The 21,059-nt window shown below is 40.9% G+C and overlaps 1 protein-coding gene across 5 annotated transcripts in view; it reads right to left on the minus strand.

The window, feature by feature from the left end:
- The window catches only part of TTC28 (tetratricopeptide repeat domain 28), a 563,147-nt gene that overhangs the window by 150,286 nt on the left and 391,802 nt on the right, over positions 1–21,059 (minus strand). For 4 of the 5 annotated variants that reach the window (XM_070475504.1, XM_020876676.2, XM_070475505.1 and 1 more), the window contains one exon: positions 6,860–7,367. In XM_070475504.1, coding sequence (XP_070331605.1) covers positions 6,860–7,367 — 508 coding nt within the window. Of the gene's footprint in view, positions 1–3,120; positions 3,205–6,859; positions 7,368–21,059 lie in introns of those variants that run through there. The other variant, XM_070475507.1, reaches the window with a different exon arrangement.

A 21,059-nucleotide genomic window follows, 5' to 3' on the forward strand; every position in this document is an offset into this window, starting at 1 on the left:
CTCTGCCTTCTCTTTTTCTCCATCTCCGTAAGTTCTATTGGCTTCTCCCTCAGACGTGCACAGAAAGCCTCTAAGGTCAAAAAGCCTTCTCAGTGACTCAAACCTCACTCTCCTTGGCTTCTCTGATGCAAGTGGTGTGCCTTCTACACACGGAGGCTCTCCTCTCCCTGGGTGAGCTCCACTGGGTCACCTCCACCCTCCGTGATCTTGACTCAGGCTCCCTGACTGGCCTTCCTCTCTTACCTTATAGGTGTCATTAGGACAATGCCATCTTAATACTTGTTTCTAGTTCTATTTTTTCATGTTACATTGAGAGGAACACACACTGGGCATGTCCAGAACAAACATGCCATGTTTGACAAGGAACAGGTTTTGGCGAGTTCCTCCTCTCAGCTTTCCTATTTCTTTCCAAAGGCACCACTAGTCTTCCAATCACCAAGGCACAACATCTTGGCATGAGCTTTGACTCATTCAATCTAATCATATAAACACTTACTGAGTTCTCATTATGTCTAAGCAGTTATACTCAGAGATACAGAGACCATGGAGTTGAATGCTGTTCATTCATACATCTACCGTGTTTTAATCCAGTGGCAGTAACTTTATAAGTACACAAATAACCATATTTTATGATTGAATAGAAATAGAATAATAGAAATTTTAAAAGTAGACTCAGGACTCAGACAAGGTAAATAACTTCTCTTGTTATCAAGAGAGGGCTTCAAGAAGTGAATGGTGTCTGGGATAACACTAAGAAGATGGGCAAACTTTAGACAAGCAAGATACAGACACAGAAGTTCTTCTAACTGGAAGAAATAGCTTGAGAAAATACATTAAAGCAAGACAGGACAGCCAGGGGGCTTGATTAGAGAAGATGGAAAAGCAGTTTTAGGTAAAGAGTCTGGACAGAGGAGCAGCAGAATTTAAAAATGGAAACCATGCCAGGCCCCATTCTGAGGTACAGTTTAGGAAGGTTGGTCTACTTTTGACATGTGGGATGGAGGAAACATGGGAGGAGGGGATGGTAGTGAGGAAAAGCCAACTAGTTGGTTATTGCAACAGACTGGGCAACTAGGAAGGAGCGAGAAAAAAAAAAAAAACTTCAGTGAGAATATCTATTTGACAACGGTTAGACTAAGTGTCAACTGAAAAAAAGGGGGTGGGGTGGGGTAAGAAATCAATGATGACTTTAGATTTCTAAGTCAGGACGGTATAACCAAGCCGAAGGACAAACCCCTCCCTCCCTAGTGTCTGCATTCTAACCCCAGGAAGCTGTGGCTGTTACTTCATACCACAAACGGGACTTGGGAGGTATGATTAAATTGTGGATCTTGAAAAGAATATTCTGGATTACTCAAGTGGGCTTGATGTAAACACAATAGGCTTTTTCAAAGAGGGATACAAGAGGAGTTGGGTGCAAAGAGAAGGTAATATGATGACTCAGAGGCAGAGACAAGAGTGGCACACCCTGGAATTGGGGGAAGAGGCCACCAGCCAGCCACCAGAAGCTGATTCTTCCCTAGAGCCAAGAAAGCAGGCTCGCCGACAGTGACCTCAGCCTGGTGAAATGAATTTCAGACGCCTAATCTCCAGAACTGTAAGAGAAACCATTTGTGTTGTCTGAAACCACTAAGTTTGTGGTAACATGTTACAACAGCAATAGAAAATTAATAGAGATGACTAGAAGAATGGGGCTGTAATCAACAGAATAAAAAAGCTAGGAGAAGCAGTTAATTTAGGAAAAAGATATTTCCCATTTGGACTCACAAACTTAGTAAGATCAGCATGAAAATCAGATGAAGCATCCACTAGGCAGCTGAAAATGTGAAAACAATCTCAGGCAGCAGGTCAGACCTGGTGAAAACAAGTTTAGAAACAATGTACGCTGAAGCAGCAGCTGAAGGTATGGTGGTGTAAGTGATAAAGAGCCAGATACAAAGAAAGAAGGGGAAAGAATCAGGAACAAAAATACAAGAACTCCCACATTTAACACATGGCAATACAATGGAAAAGGGCCATTAAAAATAAAGTAGGGAATCTGAATAATGACACAGAGGGAAGCCCAAGAGGGAAAGTGGGCTAAAAAAAAGCAGGTGGCAAAAAAAGATATACATTTTGATCCAAGTTTTTTAAAAAGGAACAACCTGTACACACGTGTGTATATTTAAGTATATTATTGTACTACCATGTGTTTATGTGCATAATAAAAAGGTCTGGAAGGAGTCTAACCAAATTGCTCACAGTAGTTAACTCTGAAGAGTGGGACAGAAGAAAGAATGTAACGGGGTGCACCTCCTTTTTCTACTTTATACCCTTTCATAGCATAAGCATTTTTAACAAAAGTAAGTACCACTTTTGTAACTTTTAAAATTGCTTTTTTTCCCCCCCTTAAAGAAAAGCCGATGAAGATGGTACAGAAAGAGCAGCCAAGAAGAAAACAGGACAGTGGTGCTTCCCAGAAACTGGAGGAGGAGAGAATTTTACGGAAGAGTAAAGCCTGCCAAATGTTGTATACTGATTAGGCAAATTTAGAGGTGAGATCAAGAGATCTCTAAACTGAGCCATCAGGAAATTACTGTTGATCTTTTTCAGGGTACAAAAGGTACATATCAAATTGTACTGGGTTAGGAGTCTGGCAGGCTACAGTTCGTGGAGTCACAAGAGTCGGACATGACTTTAGCGACTAAACTGCCACCAAAAATGAGTCTATCCTAGAGGAAATCAACCCTGAATATTCACTGGAATCACTGATGCTGAAGCTCCAATACTTTGGCCACCTGATGGGAAGAGCCAATTCATTGGAAAAGACCCTGACGCTGGGAAAAATTGAGGGCAGGAGGAGAAGGGGATGACAGAGGATAAGATGATTAGATGGCATCACTGACTCAATGGATTTAGGTTTCAGCAAACTCTGGGATAATGAAGGACATGGAAGCCTAGTGTGCTGCTGTCCATGGGGTCGCAAAGAGTCAGACATGACTGAGCGACTGAACAATAACAAAACAGATAGAAGGAGCTCCACTTCCAGTAATGGAGGAGCAGCTGCTCTCAGACACACCCAGACAGATAACGGAGTCTGACAGGGGGCAGGGGGCAGGTGTGGAGAGGGAAGGAACTTACCCAGAAACACTGGAGGGCAACCAAAAGCGATGAGAGACTGTGAGCAAGGTTGGAGTTGACTCTCTGCGGAAGGGAAGAGCATTAGGTCAGCTTCCCATTTTTGAAATGCCACAGGGCATTTTGTGGTGGCAGGGACCTGACGGCAAACCCCATCAGAGCTATGCGGTGAGGCTAAAACTCAAGTATATATACACCATCTTTCTGGTTTGAAAACACAAAGGCAAAATCCCAGAGAGAGTCACAGTGGGGAGCCTTGAATTCTGAGTATAAATTCTACACAAATCTCTGTTTAACTCATGAAATACACATGTGTGTGTGTGTTAGTCACTCAGTCATGTCCGACTCTTTGTGACCCCTATGGACTGGGGCCTGCCAGACTTCTCTGTCCATGGGATTCTCCAGGCAAGATTACTGGAGTGGGTTGCCATTCCCTTCTCAGGGGATCTTCCCAACCCAGGGATCAAACCCAGGTCTCCTGCATTACAGGTAGATTCTTTACTGCCTGAGCACCTGGGATCTAAGCAGCTCCATGAAAGCTGAAAGACTGAACAGAGATTTCAGCTGCCTGAAATCACAGGGAAGACAGAATCTGGAGTTTGAACTAAGTTAACTGGTAAAACAACAACAAATGTCAATACTGTTAAGAAAAATATATCAGAATCCAGAGTGTTTCTAAAATATCACTGACAATGTTGGATATAATTCATATCAAAAAGTACACTAAAATGTGACTAACAACTCGAAACAAAAGGCAATCGATGCACAACTCCGTGACTACACTACAAACCACTGAATCACACACCTTAAAGGGATAAATAGTATGCTGTGTGAATTACACCTCAATCAAGCTACTAAAAAATAATGACAACAACAGGCAATCAAAAGGGTGTAACTCTGAGATGACCCACATGGAACTAGAAGATGAGATTTTATAAGCTTTTGTAATAACTAGGGCTGCCTATGAGAAGGAAAATATACATGTAATGAATAAACACATAAATCTTCAGAAAACTGAACTGTTAATTAAATGAACCAAACGGAAATTTTAGAGCTAAAAAATATTATATCTAAATTTTAATACGCACTTACTCAATAAAGAATTAACCTTGCCCAGAGAGGTCCAGCCTTTACCCTTGGCTCTCAGAGGCACTCTATAAGCCTCTTAGACTGCCCAGTCTAAGAGTCTTTGTTTACCTGAGGGCATTGGCCATGCCAGACAGTGGATGCTAACAATATATAACCATCAATACCTTGACCAAAACAGCACCTGCAGAGACACCTATTGCAATACTACAAAGTATGTTCTCTGACTACAATGGAATTAAACTAGAATTTGATAACAATAAAGTATCTAGGAAAATCCCAAATGTTTTAAACAGCACTTCCAAACAACACAGGGTTTAGAGGGAAATCACAAAATATTTTGGAAAATAATTTAAACCCAATGAAAGCAAAAACATATCAAAAATTATTGGATGCAGCTAAATCAGTGATAAGAAGAAATTTTATATTTTTTAATTCTTGTATTAGAAATAAGAAAGGAAAAAAAAAAGAAATAAGAAAGGTCTAAAATCAATGACCTAAATTTCAACCTTAAGAGGCTAGGAAGAGGACCCAAAGAAAGTGACGGAAAGAAAATACTAAAAATGAGACCAGAAAAATGAAATTAAAAAATAAGACGAGCAATAGAAACAAAATTAACACCAACAAAAGTTGGTTCTTTAAAAAGATCAAGAAAATTGATAAATCTCTAGTTAGAATAATCTAGAAAGGGTGACGGGGTTGTTGTACAGGTACAGAACACAAACTACCAATAACAGAAATGAAACAGGGCATATCCTACTAGCATTAAAAGGAAAATACAGAAGTATTACAGACAACTTTATGCCAATCCATCCAACAATTTAGATGAACGAAGTCTTTGGAAAATACAACTAATCAAAACGATAGATTTCTGACATAAGATGAACTGTACAACAGGCACAGACTTCTGCACTCCAGGTTCCAAGCCCTCCAACCTCTCCTAATGCCACTGCTCAACTTGTCTTCTTTAAACAACTAGTCAGTGTTCTCCCTCCTACATTTCAAAATCTTCAGGAGTTCCTGTTCGCTAGCAGTTCCTTGCCTACTTTTCATAATAATCTTATAATCTTTTACCATCCTCTAGCACATTCCTGAAGGCTAATCATGCCACCATCCCTCAGATAGGCCCACCTATTGTATCAAATTCCTTGTATCACATACCCCTTGCCATCAATGCCATCCCATTTCTGGCCAAATCTCAGCTATTCTTCAAGGTTCACCTTGGTGTCATGCCCTCCAAGAAGCCTTCCAGACTATTCCCACTCCTCAGGGATTCCCTTCTGGGAATTTCATGGCAACACAACATCATTAACTCTGCTTTGTAGGGAGTCTGCTGCTGCCCCTATGTATTAGTCTTATTTTACCAACTAAATTATAAGTTATTTGAGGGCAAGGCTTTTTTTTTCAAACTTCTCTATCACTTAAGGCAATTATTCCAGGATTCAGCACACAGTAATGATTCAATAAATAATTGAAATTTGTTGAATGAATTGAATGAATATATAATACCAAGAACTTATTTCTACGGTTTTTATCAGACTCTCCAGGTTCTCATTCTGATCTCATCTTCAGTGTCATCTTCAGGGATTTGTTAGACTTATTCTAACAACCATATATATTACTGAAACGTATGGTTGCAGTAAGTGGAGGCAGAGGGGAGGAAGAAGCAGTGCCAAAGTTCTATGAAGAGAAGCAGGGTTTTGTAGGTCACATAAGGAAAGGGGACTGAGTTTTACCCTGCATTGCCGCTATGCTAAGCATACACTGGTACCAACAAGTTCACTGTCTCCCTGTCCTCTCCCCACCCTGAGTTCCTGTGGCACGAACCATAGGCTCCAGGCTCAGGGATGACTTCAGCTTATACCTCTGAACACATCTGTTCTCTTGGTTCATTATGTACCCACATCTGCTTGGGTACAGAGAAAAGCTACCAATATCCTCTAAGAAGTAGCCAGATACTAATACTCACCACCTCTTACCATTCCTTATAAATTCATCCAAATATATAAAGGTCTTAACTGTAACCAAATATGGAGAGGCCAAAAAATTCATTCATAAGATGTTATAGAAAAGCCCAAACAAACATCGTGCCCAACCCAGTGTGTGTAGCAAAACACACTGCAAATTTCTTACTTAAATTTTTCCAAAGAAAAAATTTGTACATTTACACTAATACTATCAATATCATTTGTGAATATACATACATTGAGAGGAAAAAATACATTTCCTTTGTGTTAAAGTCACCAAGTAAAGAAATCTTTCTAAACAAAAATCCTCTCAAATTCCCTCCCATTAATGACTTCCTAGCAGTTTCCCTTTCATTTAAACCAAACATAGCTTTGCATCTGCATTTCATTCCCCTTCTCTCTAATTAGATAAATCTGCTCACTCTTCTCTCTAGACAGATTAAAAGGTTGGGGTGTTTTGCTTTTCCAGTATTTCAGCATTCTAATGCTCACAGCGCTGGGATGACAGAAAGGATCCTGTGACTTAGAGCAGGCAGGCTTCAAGGAAACATAGCTGAAGGAAAAATGTAACACAAGCAATGAGGACTACTGAATATAAACACACAGATTGCTGTCAAAGACAGCGGGTCACTCCAGCAATTCCCAGTCTGTGGCCCTGACCCCAGTGCCGCAAGAAAGCCTGTCCTTACCCAGGTTGGAGGAAGCACGCCCCTCTGCAGCCCGGTCCTTGAGATCCTCAGCGATGCCCAGCTGCTGCTCGTGATACTGTTTAGCCCTCTCCAAATCCTGCATGCACCTGGCAGCGTGGCCCAGGCCAGCATAGGCCCGCATCTCAATGGCCTTCTCCATCAGCTCCTGCGCCAGCTCCAGCACATAGTTGTGGTAAGACATGGCCTTGTCAAAGTTCCTCCTGTAGTGATAGGCACTGCCCAGATTGCTGTAGGCCCGGGCCTCTTCTCGCTTGTTCCCCAGGTCCTTGGCTATCTTCAGATGCTGCTCATGGCACTGCACAGCATTCTCAAAGTCACCCATGGCAATATACACAGCTCCCATGTTGCCGAGTTCTCGGGCTTCAGAAAGCTCATCTTTGGATTGCTTGGCAAGAAGAACACACTGTTTGTGACTGGCCAGTGCATTGGGGTAATCTCCAATGGCTGTGTACACGTGACCCAGACTGCTCAGGGCTGATGAAGCTGCCTGGAGAGAAAGGATAAGGAAGAGAAAAGAAAGCATGTCAGAAAATGGCTTTGGTTTGTTTCAGCAAATAAAATGTTTGAGAGTTTGCCTGTAACCATCCAATACAATTTCCAGTAGTGTCTCTATCAGAGGTCTGCAGACCTATGCAGAACTGAAAAACAGTGCTTCCACTCAGCAAGTTCCTAATAACTGACAATGGCAATTCAATCAGTAACTTCCAATACCGAATCTCACAGAAACAGGTTGTGTGTCATATAACCTTCATCTTAAAGACCTGACATTTTTAATATTGTGATATTATATCTCTGTTAATAGCTATTAACCTCTGCAGTTAGAAGAAAATGTTGAAGAAAATCAAAATTAATTATTACATGTAATATAACACAGGACATTCATAGGAAACTCCATGCACGGCTCTTTGCACTCCTGGGCATTTCTCAATTCTTGTCTTCTCCCAAAGCGATGGATACACTAGCAGCAAGGGAGATATCAAGAATGATGGCTGATAATTCTGTGACCCAGGACCCACTGGAGGGTCCTGTCCTCTTATCTTTGCCCCCTCAGTGCGACTTCATCAGTGCTGGCTATGGTGGAGGGCTTAGATGAGATGAGAACCAGAGGAAAACGACAGAGTTACAACTACATCTCTGAATGGGGTGGTCCCCACGGGACCCCACCCCTTTAGTGCTTTGCACTCTGCTGTTCTCATCTCTAGCCTCTTTTGGCCTCAGCCTCTTTGCAGAAAGATGCTATCTTCCCAGTCGCCTCACACTGCTTGCCACTCGAGCAGTTCTTGTCTAAAGAAAAGAACATGACCTCTTTTTTGTCTTAAGGGTTTTAATGAAAATGCCTCTTAATTGGTATAGTGAACCAAAGGGAAACAAATATAACTAAGGAGATGTTACATGGGTTCTAGAATCTTACTAAGTGCAGACAGTCTTAGATTCTCACCTCTATTCTAACTCCTTTGCAGAGACATAAAAGGAAGTTACAGTGCATGTTTCCTGCCCTTCTTTTCATTCAGCAACTTGCCTGTCCTCCCCTCCCTTTTACCAAACCTACAGCTGGAGCCATGTAGCCCCCTTTCTTTGGGACGCTCCCTCCCTCTACCATGAACATGTGATCCTGGCAGAACAAATGGTAAAACAAACTCTGTCACAAATGGGCAAGCAATCTTCACGTGGGCCCCCAGGCTAGGGAAGGCCATCCCACCTTGGAGTGAGGGCACTGTTTTATCAGATGTGTTCCACATCTGTGTGCTTCAGAACACATTTACTAATATTTTATAGCTGTGAGTGATCTGCTACCTTATTTCTTTGCCTCTGAAATAAAGACTTGAGACTGACCTATCTTCATGATGCTTGCAAATTGTATATTTGCCAAAGGTTCCATACAGCTTTAAGCTGCTTTTATCATTTCACAGATGGTCCAACAAAAAGACTGAGGAAAACAGAGAGGAAATAAACACTTAGAAATGTACTTTTTTTTTTTTCTGAGTGGTAGAGAGCAGAAACAATTCAGTGAACATCACAATCCTGCAGCAATGTGATTCTGGCAGAAGCAGCAATGATGTCATCCAAGAGCATGCCACTTGGACGTGAACTGGCCTCTGGTTCCTACTTTGGGAACCTCTTTGGGATCAGAGGTTAAGACTTCATGTCAGCACATTGCACACGGGCCTTTCTACTGCTCACAACTCCCCACCTCATGCGCAATGAGCTTCTATCCTCCTTGCCACAGGCCCAGGGGCTCAGTCTCTCTCTTTTCCTTCTGTAACTGGCCCTCCCCTCCTTACTCTCAGGGGTCCTTCTGTGCCCAAGTGGGGCTAGAGAGAACACAGTCCACAGACCCTCCCATCTGCAAATCTTTGTTGCTCTCAAAGTAAAACACATGGCTCTTTCACTCTGGAGCTAGTGTAACTTGGAATCAGATGCACGTGGTTCAAAACTGTACTGCTGTTTCCTAGTTCTGGGATCTTTAGAAACTTCAATTTTCTGAGCCTCAGTTTTCCAGACAGATGTTTCTAGGACCCAGCAGTAAGCCAGGAACTGAGTGTTTTCAAACTTAGCCATGAGCCTCTGTCAAATGTATAAACCATAAATAATTCACTAGATAATTCCAAACAGTAGGTCTGGTTGGAGGCAATGAGCCCTTGAACACTGCAGGGAATAGATTTATAAGGCCTGGGGCAGGCACAGCACCCCAGGCGTCACTGTTCTTAGAAACTTCTGGTTTATGGCAACTCCAAATGACAGCCCAGGGATCTTCTGCTTCTGGTTCTTCATTTCTGTAAATGCCAGAGAGACAGAGCTCAGAGAGAGAGACTTGGGCTCATTTGCTCAAGCTCTCCTGAACATAAGGAAAGGGAGTACTGGGGCGTTTCCCTTCTGGGGTGTGAGGGAAAGAGGGAAGAGTGACTGCATTAGCTCTTCCCTGGCACCTGCCAGTCGCAGGCAGCACCATCAGGCTGCGACTCCTCACGAGGGTGTCCTGGAAACCGGCAGCTCCAGACAGGACAATATAGTCTGTGAAGCACACATCACAGCCTCCGAAATGAGAAAGGCTGCTTGATGTAGTATAGGAATGGAACAGGATTTAGAGTCAGAGGCCCTGTCTGTCACCCTGGTAAGTCATTCAACTTCTTCACCTGTGTTTTCTTTGTATGTAAACTGTTCTGATAATGACAGCATGTGTACTTCTCAGGGTTAAGATGGGATCAGATGAAGCAGTACATGCAAGTGTCCTGATTAAACTGTGAAGTTCTCCGTAAACACATCACTAAGGTGTGGATGGATGTTTTATGACTGCAAGCTGGCAGGGCTGAGCTCTGCTACCAGAGCAGAAGCTAGTAACAGCACTGAAAACATCAGTCATTGTGACCAAACATCTATATTCCTATCAGTTGCCACTGGAAATGAAGGCCAGTGTTTTACAGCCGCTGGGTAAATAACATGTGATGATATTTATCAGCTAAGTGAATTACAAATTAATCATTTATCTTTGTTCCTGTTCCTTCAGAACAAGCTTAGATCTGAAACAATAGTTTCAGGCTGTTAACGAGAATATGAAGACCCACTATCTAGGGGACTCACAAGCCCCACATCAAGCAGATGCTGTACTTGCCACTAAGGTTCACACTGCCTTTGTATATTAATCTCATTGAGATTTCTGTGCTAGAATAGCGGCAGCTGCTTCCCACAGTGGAAACATTTTGGAACATCTGTATTTGAATATCAAAATGCACACAAACAGTTATGCTAACAAACTATCCGGTTGGAATAAGACAACACTTTTCTCTTTTTACAAAAGATAAATTACTCATGTTCTTGCCAAAGCATGATTTCCAGCTGCAGACTTCACACACAAGAGTCATTACCCCTTGCTCTGTGACCTGAGTATCTGCAGAAGAACTGCACCTGACGAGTCCTTTCACGGGACATGAAGCTAGAAAAGGAAATTTGCTCATATTTTTTCAAACCACCTTTAAGGACTTTCAGTTTAGGACATAAAATAGACAAAGTCTAAAACTACCTGGGTTGCAAAAAGTTGGACATGACTTAACGACTGAACAACAACAAAACTACCCTAACTATAACCACAGTGATGATAACTACTATTAAACATTATTTTGTGGAATTAAACATGCTTTCCTTCACAGCTAGAATGTTTTTCCCCTTATTGTATGTATTTTCATAAGGGTTATATTTTGTGGGATGATTAAACACACATATAGAGGATATTTGACGTAATTGCTGATTAATTACATATAGTTTTAAGAACAGGGGAAATACTCCCACAACTAGTGCCAGAAATACACTTTTTCATCTTTACTGTCCCAATCCACACACACCTTGCATCCCCTGCCAGTTCAGTGCCCATGAACCCAAGGCATTGGGTTAACCACCTGCAACCCAAGAGGCAGAGGGATGGAGAAGAATAGGGACAGACTCTGGAATCAGGCATGCACGGGTTCAAAGGAAAAACTACGTAATATTGCACAAGTTATGCCACATCTCTGAGCCTCAGTTTCTTCATATGTAAATGGGAATACTGATATTTCGCAGTGCTCTGGTGAATACAATGTAAGATAGAAATTGTAAAGAGCCCTTTTCAGGGCTCACAGAAGATGCTCAAAATGTTTAATTTTCATTTATTTACCTACCCTAACCAAGACAACACTCACTTAGTGTCAATTACTCAGTCATATCTGACTCTTTGCGACCCCATGGACTATAGCTCTCCAGGCTCCTCTGTCCATGGGATTCTCCAGGCAAGAATACTGGAGTGGGTTGCCATTCCCTTCTCCTGGGGATCTTCCTGACCCAGGGGGTCTCATTTCAAAGATGGGGTAGAAGACAGATGACCAGAAAATAGAACATGACATTATGTTACCAAAACTAAAAAGACAACACAAGAATCTTGTCCCACTGATGATGGGAAGGGTTATTATCTTCATATGCTAAAGCATATTACTCATAATCAGTCAGTCAGTCAGTTCAGTCGCTCAGTCATGTCTGACTCTTTGCAACCCCATGAATCGCAGCACACCAGGCCTCCCTGTCCATCACCAACTCCCGGAGTTTACTCAAACTCATGTCCATCGAGTTGGTGATGCCATTCAGCCATCTCATCCTCTGTCGTCCCCTTTCCCTCCTGCCCCCTATCCCTCCCAGCATCAGGATCTTTTCCAATGAGTCAACTCTTCGCATGAGGTGGCCAAAGTATTGGAGTTTCAGCTTCAGCATCAGTCCTTCCAATGAACACCCAGGACTGATCGCCTTTAGGATGGACTGGTTGGATCTCCTTGCAGTCCAAGGGACTCTCAAGAGTCTTCTCCACACCACAGTTGAAACTCTTCTGCTGAAGTAGGCGTAAGAAAATTCACCCTTTACTCCAGGGCATTTTAGAGTCATTGGTATATGCAATGCAAAATGCTGGTAAAAGGACTTTGAGTGGTCAAAACTGACAAAGATACTAGAGTGTCTGGGGTCTTTTTGGGTGGTCACTCATATACTCAAGAAAACTCTCTAGACTTACACAAACAGAATCAACTAATTTTGACAACTGAGCAAAAGTAATTCAAAGGTGAAAGGACAGTCTTTTCAAAAAATGGTGCTGGAACAACTGGACATCCAGATGCAAAGAAAGCGAATCTAGACACAGACTTTACACCTTGCATACAAACTGACTCAAAATGGATCACAGTACATGTAAAATGGAGAACTGTAAAACTTGTTAAAGATAAGAGAAATTCTAGGGGACCTGGAGTTTGGCAATTAATTTATAGATAAAACACCAAAGGCATAACCCGTGAAAGAAAAAATTACTAAGTTGGATTTCATTAAAATTAACAATTGTGCTCAGTGAAGAATATGGCTAGGAGACTGAGAAGACAAGCTACAAGTTGGGAGAAGATATTTGCAAAACATTTATCTGGCAAAGGACTTGTATCTGTATCCAAAATATATCAAACATTCAAACAAACAAACAAAAACCCTTAAAACACAACAAGAAAACAATCCAACTTTAAAATGGACAAAAAACCTGAAAATACACTTCACCAAAGAAGATAGAGTTGTCTTCAGTATCCGCAAGGCACTGGATCCAGGATTCTAGCAGGTACCAACACCTGTGCATGCTCAAGTCCCTGCATGTACATATAACCTATGCACATGTTCCCATATTCTTTAAATTAACTGTAGATGACTTATAATGCCTAATATAATATAAATTGGGCTTCCCTGGTGGCACAGTTGGTAAAGAATACACCTGCAATGCAGGAGACCTGGGTTCAATCCCTGGGTTGGGAATATCCCCTGGAGGAGGGCATGGCAACCCACTCCAGTATTCTTGCCTGGAGAATCCCCATGGACAGAGGAGCCTGGCGGGCTACAGTCCACCTGGGTTGCAAAGAGATGGACATGAGTTAGCAACTAAGCACAGCACACATAATGTAAATGCGAGGTAAAGAGTCACTGGTGCGTGATAAATTCAAATTTTGCTTTTTGGAACTTTCTGGATTTTTTTTTCCCAAATATTTTTAACCTGTGGTTTGTTGAATCTATAGATGCAGAACCCATGGATATGGAGGGCTGACTATAAATAGATGGCAAAGAAGCATATGAAAAGATGCCCGCATCATGTATCATCAGAGAACTGCAAGTTAAAACAACGAGATACCACTACACACCTATCAGAACAGTGAAAATCCAACATAACTGACAACATCAAATCCTGGTAAGGATGTGAGCAATAGCAACTCTCACTGACTGCTAATGGGAACACAAAATGGGATAGCCACCTTGGAAAATATTTGGGTCATTTCCTACAAACATACTCATAGCATATGATCCAGTAATCATGCTCCCAAGTATTTACCTTAAGGAAATGAATACTTATGTCCACCTAAAAACGTGCACATGTATGTCTGCAACACCTTCGTTCATAATGGTTAAAAGCTGGAAGCAACCAAGATGTCTTTCAATAGGTGAACAGATAAATAAAACCTGGTATATCTTTAGAATGGAATATTATTCAGCACTAAAAAGAAATGATCTATCAAGCCGTAATCCCAACTATATGACCCTCTGGAAAAGGCAAAACTACAGAGAAAGCAAAAGGATCAGTGGTTTCAGTGGGGGGAGAGGATATAGCACAGGGGTTCAGGGCCATGAGACCGTTCTGCATGACATTATAATTATGTACACAGTGCAGCACATGTTGGTCAAAACACAGGTTGTGTAACACCAACAGTGAACCCTAGCATAAATTATGAACTTCAGTTAATAATAATATATTAACTATTGGTTTTTCAATTGTAACAAATGTACCACATTAGTGTAAGATGTTACTAAGAGGGGAAACTGAGTGGGAAAAGAGACGGAATGTGAGAACTCTCTGTACTATCTGTTCAATTCTCTGTAAATCTACAATTGCTCTAAAAATGAAGTCTATTAGTTAAAAAATTAATAAATAAATTGGATTTTTCCTCACTGGGGGAGTGGGCAATTCTAGGAAATGGAAACAGCACAAGCAAAGGCATGAAGTATGACAGAGTGTGTAGTGACTAGAGACCAAAAAACCAGTTAGACCTGGGAGTGGGGATGGTACTGGAGAGAAGTCTATAAAAGGTAAGTTTGGATGAATTCTATCAATTTATAAAATCTAAAATATATTCCATGTATGTTATTTCATTTAATCATTATACAAACCCTCCTAAGTGTGTTATTACTAAATCCATTTGTGAGTCTACTAAATTCTAGACTCAGATAAAATGACATACCTAAAAATACACAACTAATAGCAAAGCCAGGGTTCACATCCACAGACTTCAAACTCTAGCTCTCATGCTCATACACGCAGTTTAGCCTCTACTGAAGAATTTATGACCCACCCATGGGGCAATAACAACCACACATTTAAGCAGGAGACTGACAGGATCAGATTCATACTTTCACATATTTCCACAAAGTAGCTGAAAAGGAGGGAGACCGGTAGTAACAACATGTTTAACTAAAATAATGACTAATTAGAATACAATAAGTTCTACGTTAGGCACTAATGATACAAGGGTGGAGAAGGAAATGCCAGCCCACTCCAGTATTCTGGCCTGGAAAATCTCATGGACAGAGGAGCCTGATGGGCCACAGTCCATGAGGCTGCAAGGGTCAGACACGACTTAGCGACTAACTCCCCACCCTGACCCCCGCCCCCACCGGCCATGATATTAGGGTAGCCTTTAGGGATATTTTTGCCTGGAGAATCCCATGGACGGAGGAACCTGGTGGGCTACAGTCCACGGGGTTGCAAAGAGTCGGACACGACTGAGCGACTTCACTTCACTTCACTTTAGGGATATTCACAAGTTTGCTGGCATCTCTGCGTCAAAGCAGGTGAGACTGCACATCCTTGCCTGCAAGAAGTCAGGTAAGAGTGGCAATGCAACTTTCTTTGGCCAATAAATGTGCTCACATCCATGTAAAGCTTTAAGAACCAGCGCAGGCTTCACCACATTTCCTCTTCTCCTTGCTACACACTGCTCCATCTGAACTGAACTTCAAGTGACAATCACAGCATTGTGGAATAGAGCCCTGGCAGATTTATAACACACACACAGTGGGCACAAGAAATTAGGCACTAAGATTTGGGAACTGACTACTATTGCAGCATAACCTCGTCTACCCTAACCACAATACTGAGTATAAATTAATCATTTTCATGCTCCAGTCACTATAACTATAGTTAGCACTATCTATCTAGTGGTTCAATTATTTGAATTACCATAGGTTTTTACATGATGGAATTTTAGTCATTTTTCTAGAAAAACTAAATTTGAGGAGAACTGGATACTAAATACAGAAACTTAGCTAATCTTTAAAAATCTATATTAATCTGTAGACCCAAATACAAGGGTCTACTTGGTAGTAATTTACCCACACTGCAGATCAATTTAGGAGGAATTAATAGCCAACCAAATACAAACCTGTAGAAAGAGAAGACTGCGTCATGTTCTGCAGGGTCTATACACTCCCTACAATCTTAAATGACATCCACTCTCTATATAATGAATGTACCACAGCCTGAAAAATCTACCCTTGGTCAGCAATTGAGCTGATGAAGTAGTTCTGTACAAAAAGTTACAATAATCACTAATGTTCAGAGTTGCTTACTCAATAGTCACACAAAACCAACCAGACAAAATAATAAAAAATGTATAATCTATATTGTTGAGGACACTGTCCATGATACCATCTGATGTCATCTTCATAAGAATCAATGGTAAAATTTCCTTCCGAGTCAATGCTTCTACAAAACAGTTGCTATGGTTTTATCTTCAGAAAAATGTGAATCTTATAAGTGGTCATGTTTACCTTTTTTTTTCAGTCACCAGGAAGCTTATGATTTAATACAGAGCCTCCTTTTAACAGCCAGATAGAATCCCATAATAGGTACAAAGTCTGCCCTGGCTTCAGCAGATGATAGGATCCTAATCCTCTCATTACTCTGATTTCTTCCCTTTCATGTTTTGTTTCCTGCTTCCACAAATCCTCCTTGGATTGCAACAAAGAGAAGACAAGTCAGCAAAACACAAACAAAAAACAGTTAAATATTAAAGCTCTTGGTAGGGAGAAAGCTTCCTGAAATGGGATCGCTCAGAATTGTGAACTCACAATCACAGCCTAAAGAAGAGACTTACACACCACATAAACAGGGAAAATTTTAATTAGATGATCTTTAGCAGTCTTCGAGACAGCATATTAAAAAGCACAGGCATAACTTTGCCAACAAAGGTCTGTCTAGTCAAAGCTATGGTTTTTCCAGTGGTCATGTACGGATGTGACAGTTGGACTATAAAGAAAGCTGAGCGTTGAATAATTGATGCTTTTGAACTGTGGTGTTGGAGAAGACTCTTGAGAGTCCCTTGGACTGCAAGGAGATCCAACCAGTCCATACTAAAGGAGATCAGTCCTGAGTGTTCATTGGAAGGACTGATGCTGAAGCTGAAACTCCAATGACTTTGGACACCTGATGAGAAGAGCTGACTCATTTGAAAAGACCCTGACGCTGGGAAAGACTGAAAGCAGGAGGAGAAGGGGACGACAGAGGATGAGATGATTGGATGGCATCAAAGATTCAATGGACTTGAGTTTGAGCAAGCTCCGAGAGCTGGTGATAGACAGGGAGGCCTGGAGTGCTGCAGTCCATAGGGTCGCAAAGAGTCGGACACGGCTGAGCAACTGAACTGAATACCATAGTTGGAATAGCTAGTTTGAATCTATTACTATGAGCCTAGAGGGCCGTTAGTGATGGTTGTAACTTCTCCAGAGTAACCTGTCAGCCTTTTCTAATGTTACAGGGCCAGAGGAGCTTTCAGAATAATTATTTTTATCAAAATTATATTAGGGTTGGAAGAATAATACAGTGTCAGAAAGATCTATTACCTAGACCTAAGAGTTTCTATCACAGGTGATAAATTATTTATAATGCCCAGCATTAATACAGCAATGTTTTTAAACCAAGAATTTGTAAATGTCCTTTGCAGATGCAAATTAACAGATTAATAAGGAAACAAGCTTTCTTGTTTGAGAAACTGGATGACAGATTAGCTATTAAGAGCAATTTATAGGTCATAAGATATGAAAGTTGGCAAGAAACACTACCTCTGCTGGCTCTATAAATAGTAAAACTGCATTTAGTTTCCCAGAGGTATCCTGTTAGACATTTTAATTATACTATAAAAACTGCCAGAATTTATAATGAATTCATTTTTTTTTAAACTTGATGCTCCATGTAAACTTGATTCAATACATCAGGCATCTGTGCTATGTGCTATAACTGCCAAGTTGCAGCCAATGCAAGAGTGTGTGCTGCTTCCTCATGAAGAACTGCAAACAATGAGGTTGATGCTGAATGTCAGAGAGAAGAAACGTTCCTTCTTAACATCTCTTCCAGGTACCTAAGGATTCTCCTCCTTCCTTTATATCTTAACACTTGCCATGGCAGCCACATGCTATCCTTCCAGAAAGATTTTTATAAACAATTCCATTCTACATAGCTCTTTGACCACAAGATGATGACCAAGTAAAAAATCCTAGAGTCCTGGTAGTCCTACAGGGAAGTGAGTTTCATCGGGTGTAGATTTTCTCACTCACTCAAAATAATCAGTTAAGATGACTTTTGGAAACTTCTTTCCCATTATCAGTTTCACCTATATCTTCAGTTTTATTTGGGGTAGTGACAGGCAGATAACTTAGTCTCAAATTAGTTTTTTTACGACATAATTCACTCAAGTTTCTTATGCATCAGTACTGGTTTAGTCCAACCAAAACTACTCCATTCCACACTTGCCAGCCAACCTGAAATTTAGTGGACTATAAAACATTGTTCCGTAGGGAGCTGGAATGGAGTCAATCACCCTTTGAAGACTGAATCATAAAATCTGTCTTTGGCTGAGCAGGATGTAACGGAGAAATGTGGAGAGGAAAAAAAGATGGAAAACACATATGTGTTCAAATGCACATACAAGAGGCAGAAGAGACATTTCTTGGAAGGAAGAAAACCCAAGAAAAGGGCAGCCTATTTACAAGGATAGGCAGATTAACAATTTAAACAAGGAATCTTTTCATTGACTGGAAAGGAGTCTGCCATGATCCTGGAAAGATGTTAGGAAATTAAGAAACAACTGCTACCATCCATGAAGGAATATTGTTATGGCCCTCCCACTATGAAGAACAGGCCCTAGTGCAGGCTGAGACCTTCTTAAATTCACAACTTCTAACTGCTTAGGAATAAATGGCCCACCATTTGAGCTCTCAGTACTTTCAGTCATCCTAGCAGATTCAAATTCTATCCCTTTTGGATGATTATAAACTCAGATTGCAGAATAAGAGACGGGGGATTTTAGAGCTGGAAGAGGCCTTAGAGATCGCCTGATCCATCAGTTTTCAAACTTTTAAAGAATCAAATTAAAAATAAGTGTGATAAATGTGATTAAAAGTGTAGTTGTTTAGGTTACTTAGACTAGAGTGCACTCTTCTCCCCAGCACCCTTAAGAGAATCAATGGCACCCTGCAGGTTTGAAAACCACTTGGCAACAGTACTTCTCAGTGTCTTTAGACACAGAAATGAAGACCAAGACATGTCAAGCACCTTGGCAGCAGGTCAACCTGCTCATGACCAGCAAAGGCAGGGCTAGAGCCCAAATCTTTAGGCCCCCAACTGGTAAGTTCCTCACTCTGCTTTGTCCACATTCCATCACATCTAACAGTCACCTCAAACTCAAGCCTCATCACCTTTCCAAAGTCTTAATGAAAGAAGTGAACATTATCTCTATTTCTTTCAACAACTAGTTAAAAGCTCAGGGTTATCATTGACTTTTCCCTGTCTTTTGGCCCTCATAGTCAGCACCTATGCCAGACCAGATTTATTATACTTGTAAAGTTATAATTATACTAGCTTTTATTTAATAATCTTCACTTTAATGCCCATTATTTATGCAAAATATCCACTCAGAATTAATTTCTGACCATTTTATTTTTTTTTTCATTTATTTTTATTAGTTGGAGGCTAATTACTTTACAATATTGTAGTGGGTTTTGTCATACATTGACATGAATCAGCCATGGATTTACATGTATTCCCCATCCCAATCCCCCCTCCCACCTCCCTCTTTACCCAATCCCTCTGAGTCTTCCCAGTGCACCAGGCCCGAGCACTTGTCTCATGCATCCAACCTGGGCTGGTGATCTGTTTCACTATAGATAATATACATGTTTCGATGCTGTTCTCTCGAAACATCCCACTCTCGCCTTCTCCCACAGAATCCAAAAGTCTGTTCTGTACATCTGTGTCTCTTTTTCTGTTTTGCATATAGGGTTATCATTACCATCTTTCTAAATTCCATATATATGTGTTAGTATGCTGTAATGTTCTTTATCTTTCTGGCTTACTTCACTCTGTATAATGGGCTCCAGTTTCATCCATCTCATTAGAACTGATTCAAATGAATTCTTTTTAACGGCTGAGTAATATTCCATGGTGTGTATGTAACAACAGCTTCCTTATCCATTCGTCTGCTGATGGGCATCTAGGCTGCTTCCATGTCCTGGCTATTATAAGCAGTGCTGCGATGAACATTGGGGTGCACGTGTCTCTTTCAGATCTGGTTTCCTCGGTGTGTATGCCCAGAAGTGGGATTGCTGGGTCATATGGCAGTTCTATTTCCAGTTTTTTAAGAAATCTCCACACTGTGCTCCATAGCGGCTGTACTAGTTTGCATTCCCACCAACACTGTAAGAGGGTTCCCTTTTCTCCACACCCTCTCCAGCATTTATTGCCTGTAGACTTTTGGATAGCAGCCATCCTGACTGGTGTGTAATGGTAGCTCATTGTGGTTTTGATTTGCATTTCTCTGATGATGAGTGATGTTGAGCATCTTTTCGTGTTTGTTAGCCATCTGTATGTCTTCTCTGGAGAAATGTCTGTTTAGTTCTTTGGCCCATTTTTTGATTGGGTCATTTATTTTTCTGGAATTGAGCTGCAGGAGTTCCTTGTATATTGTTGAGATTAGTACTTTGTCTGTTGATTCATTTGCTATTACTTTCTCCCAATCTGAGGACTGTCTTTTCACCTTGCTTATAGTTTCCTTTGTTGTGCAAAAGCTTTTAAGTTTCATTAGGTCCCATTTGTTTATTTTTGCTTTTATTTCCAATATTCTGGGAGGTGGGTCATAGAGGATCCTGCTGTGATTTATGTCAGAGAGGGTTTTGCCTATGTTCTCCTCTAGGAGTTTTATAGTTTCTGGTCTTACATTTAGATCTTTAATCCATTTTGAGTTTATTTTTGTGTATGGTGTTAGAAAGTGTTCTAGTTTCATTCTTTTACAAGTGGTTGACCAGTTTTCCCAGCACCACTTGTTAAAGAGGTTGTCTTTTTTCTATTGTATATCCTTGTCTCCTTTGTCGAAGATAAGGTGACCAAAGGTTCGTGGATTTATCTCTGGGCTTTCTATTCTGTTCCATTGATCTATATTTTTGTCTTTGTGCCAGTACCATACTGTCTTGATGACTGTGGCTTTGTAGTAGAGCCTAAAGTCAGGCAGGTTGATTCCTCCAGTTCCATTCTTCTTTCTCAAGATTACTTTGGCTATTCGAGGTTTTTTGTATTTCCATACAAATTGAGAAATTATTTGTT

Source organism: Odocoileus virginianus, chromosome 12 (genome assembly GCF_023699985.2).
Source record: "Odocoileus virginianus isolate 20LAN1187 ecotype Illinois chromosome 12, Ovbor_1.2, whole genome shotgun sequence".
In the NCBI taxonomy this organism is placed as follows: Eukaryota; Metazoa; Chordata; class Mammalia; order Artiodactyla; family Cervidae; genus Odocoileus; species Odocoileus virginianus.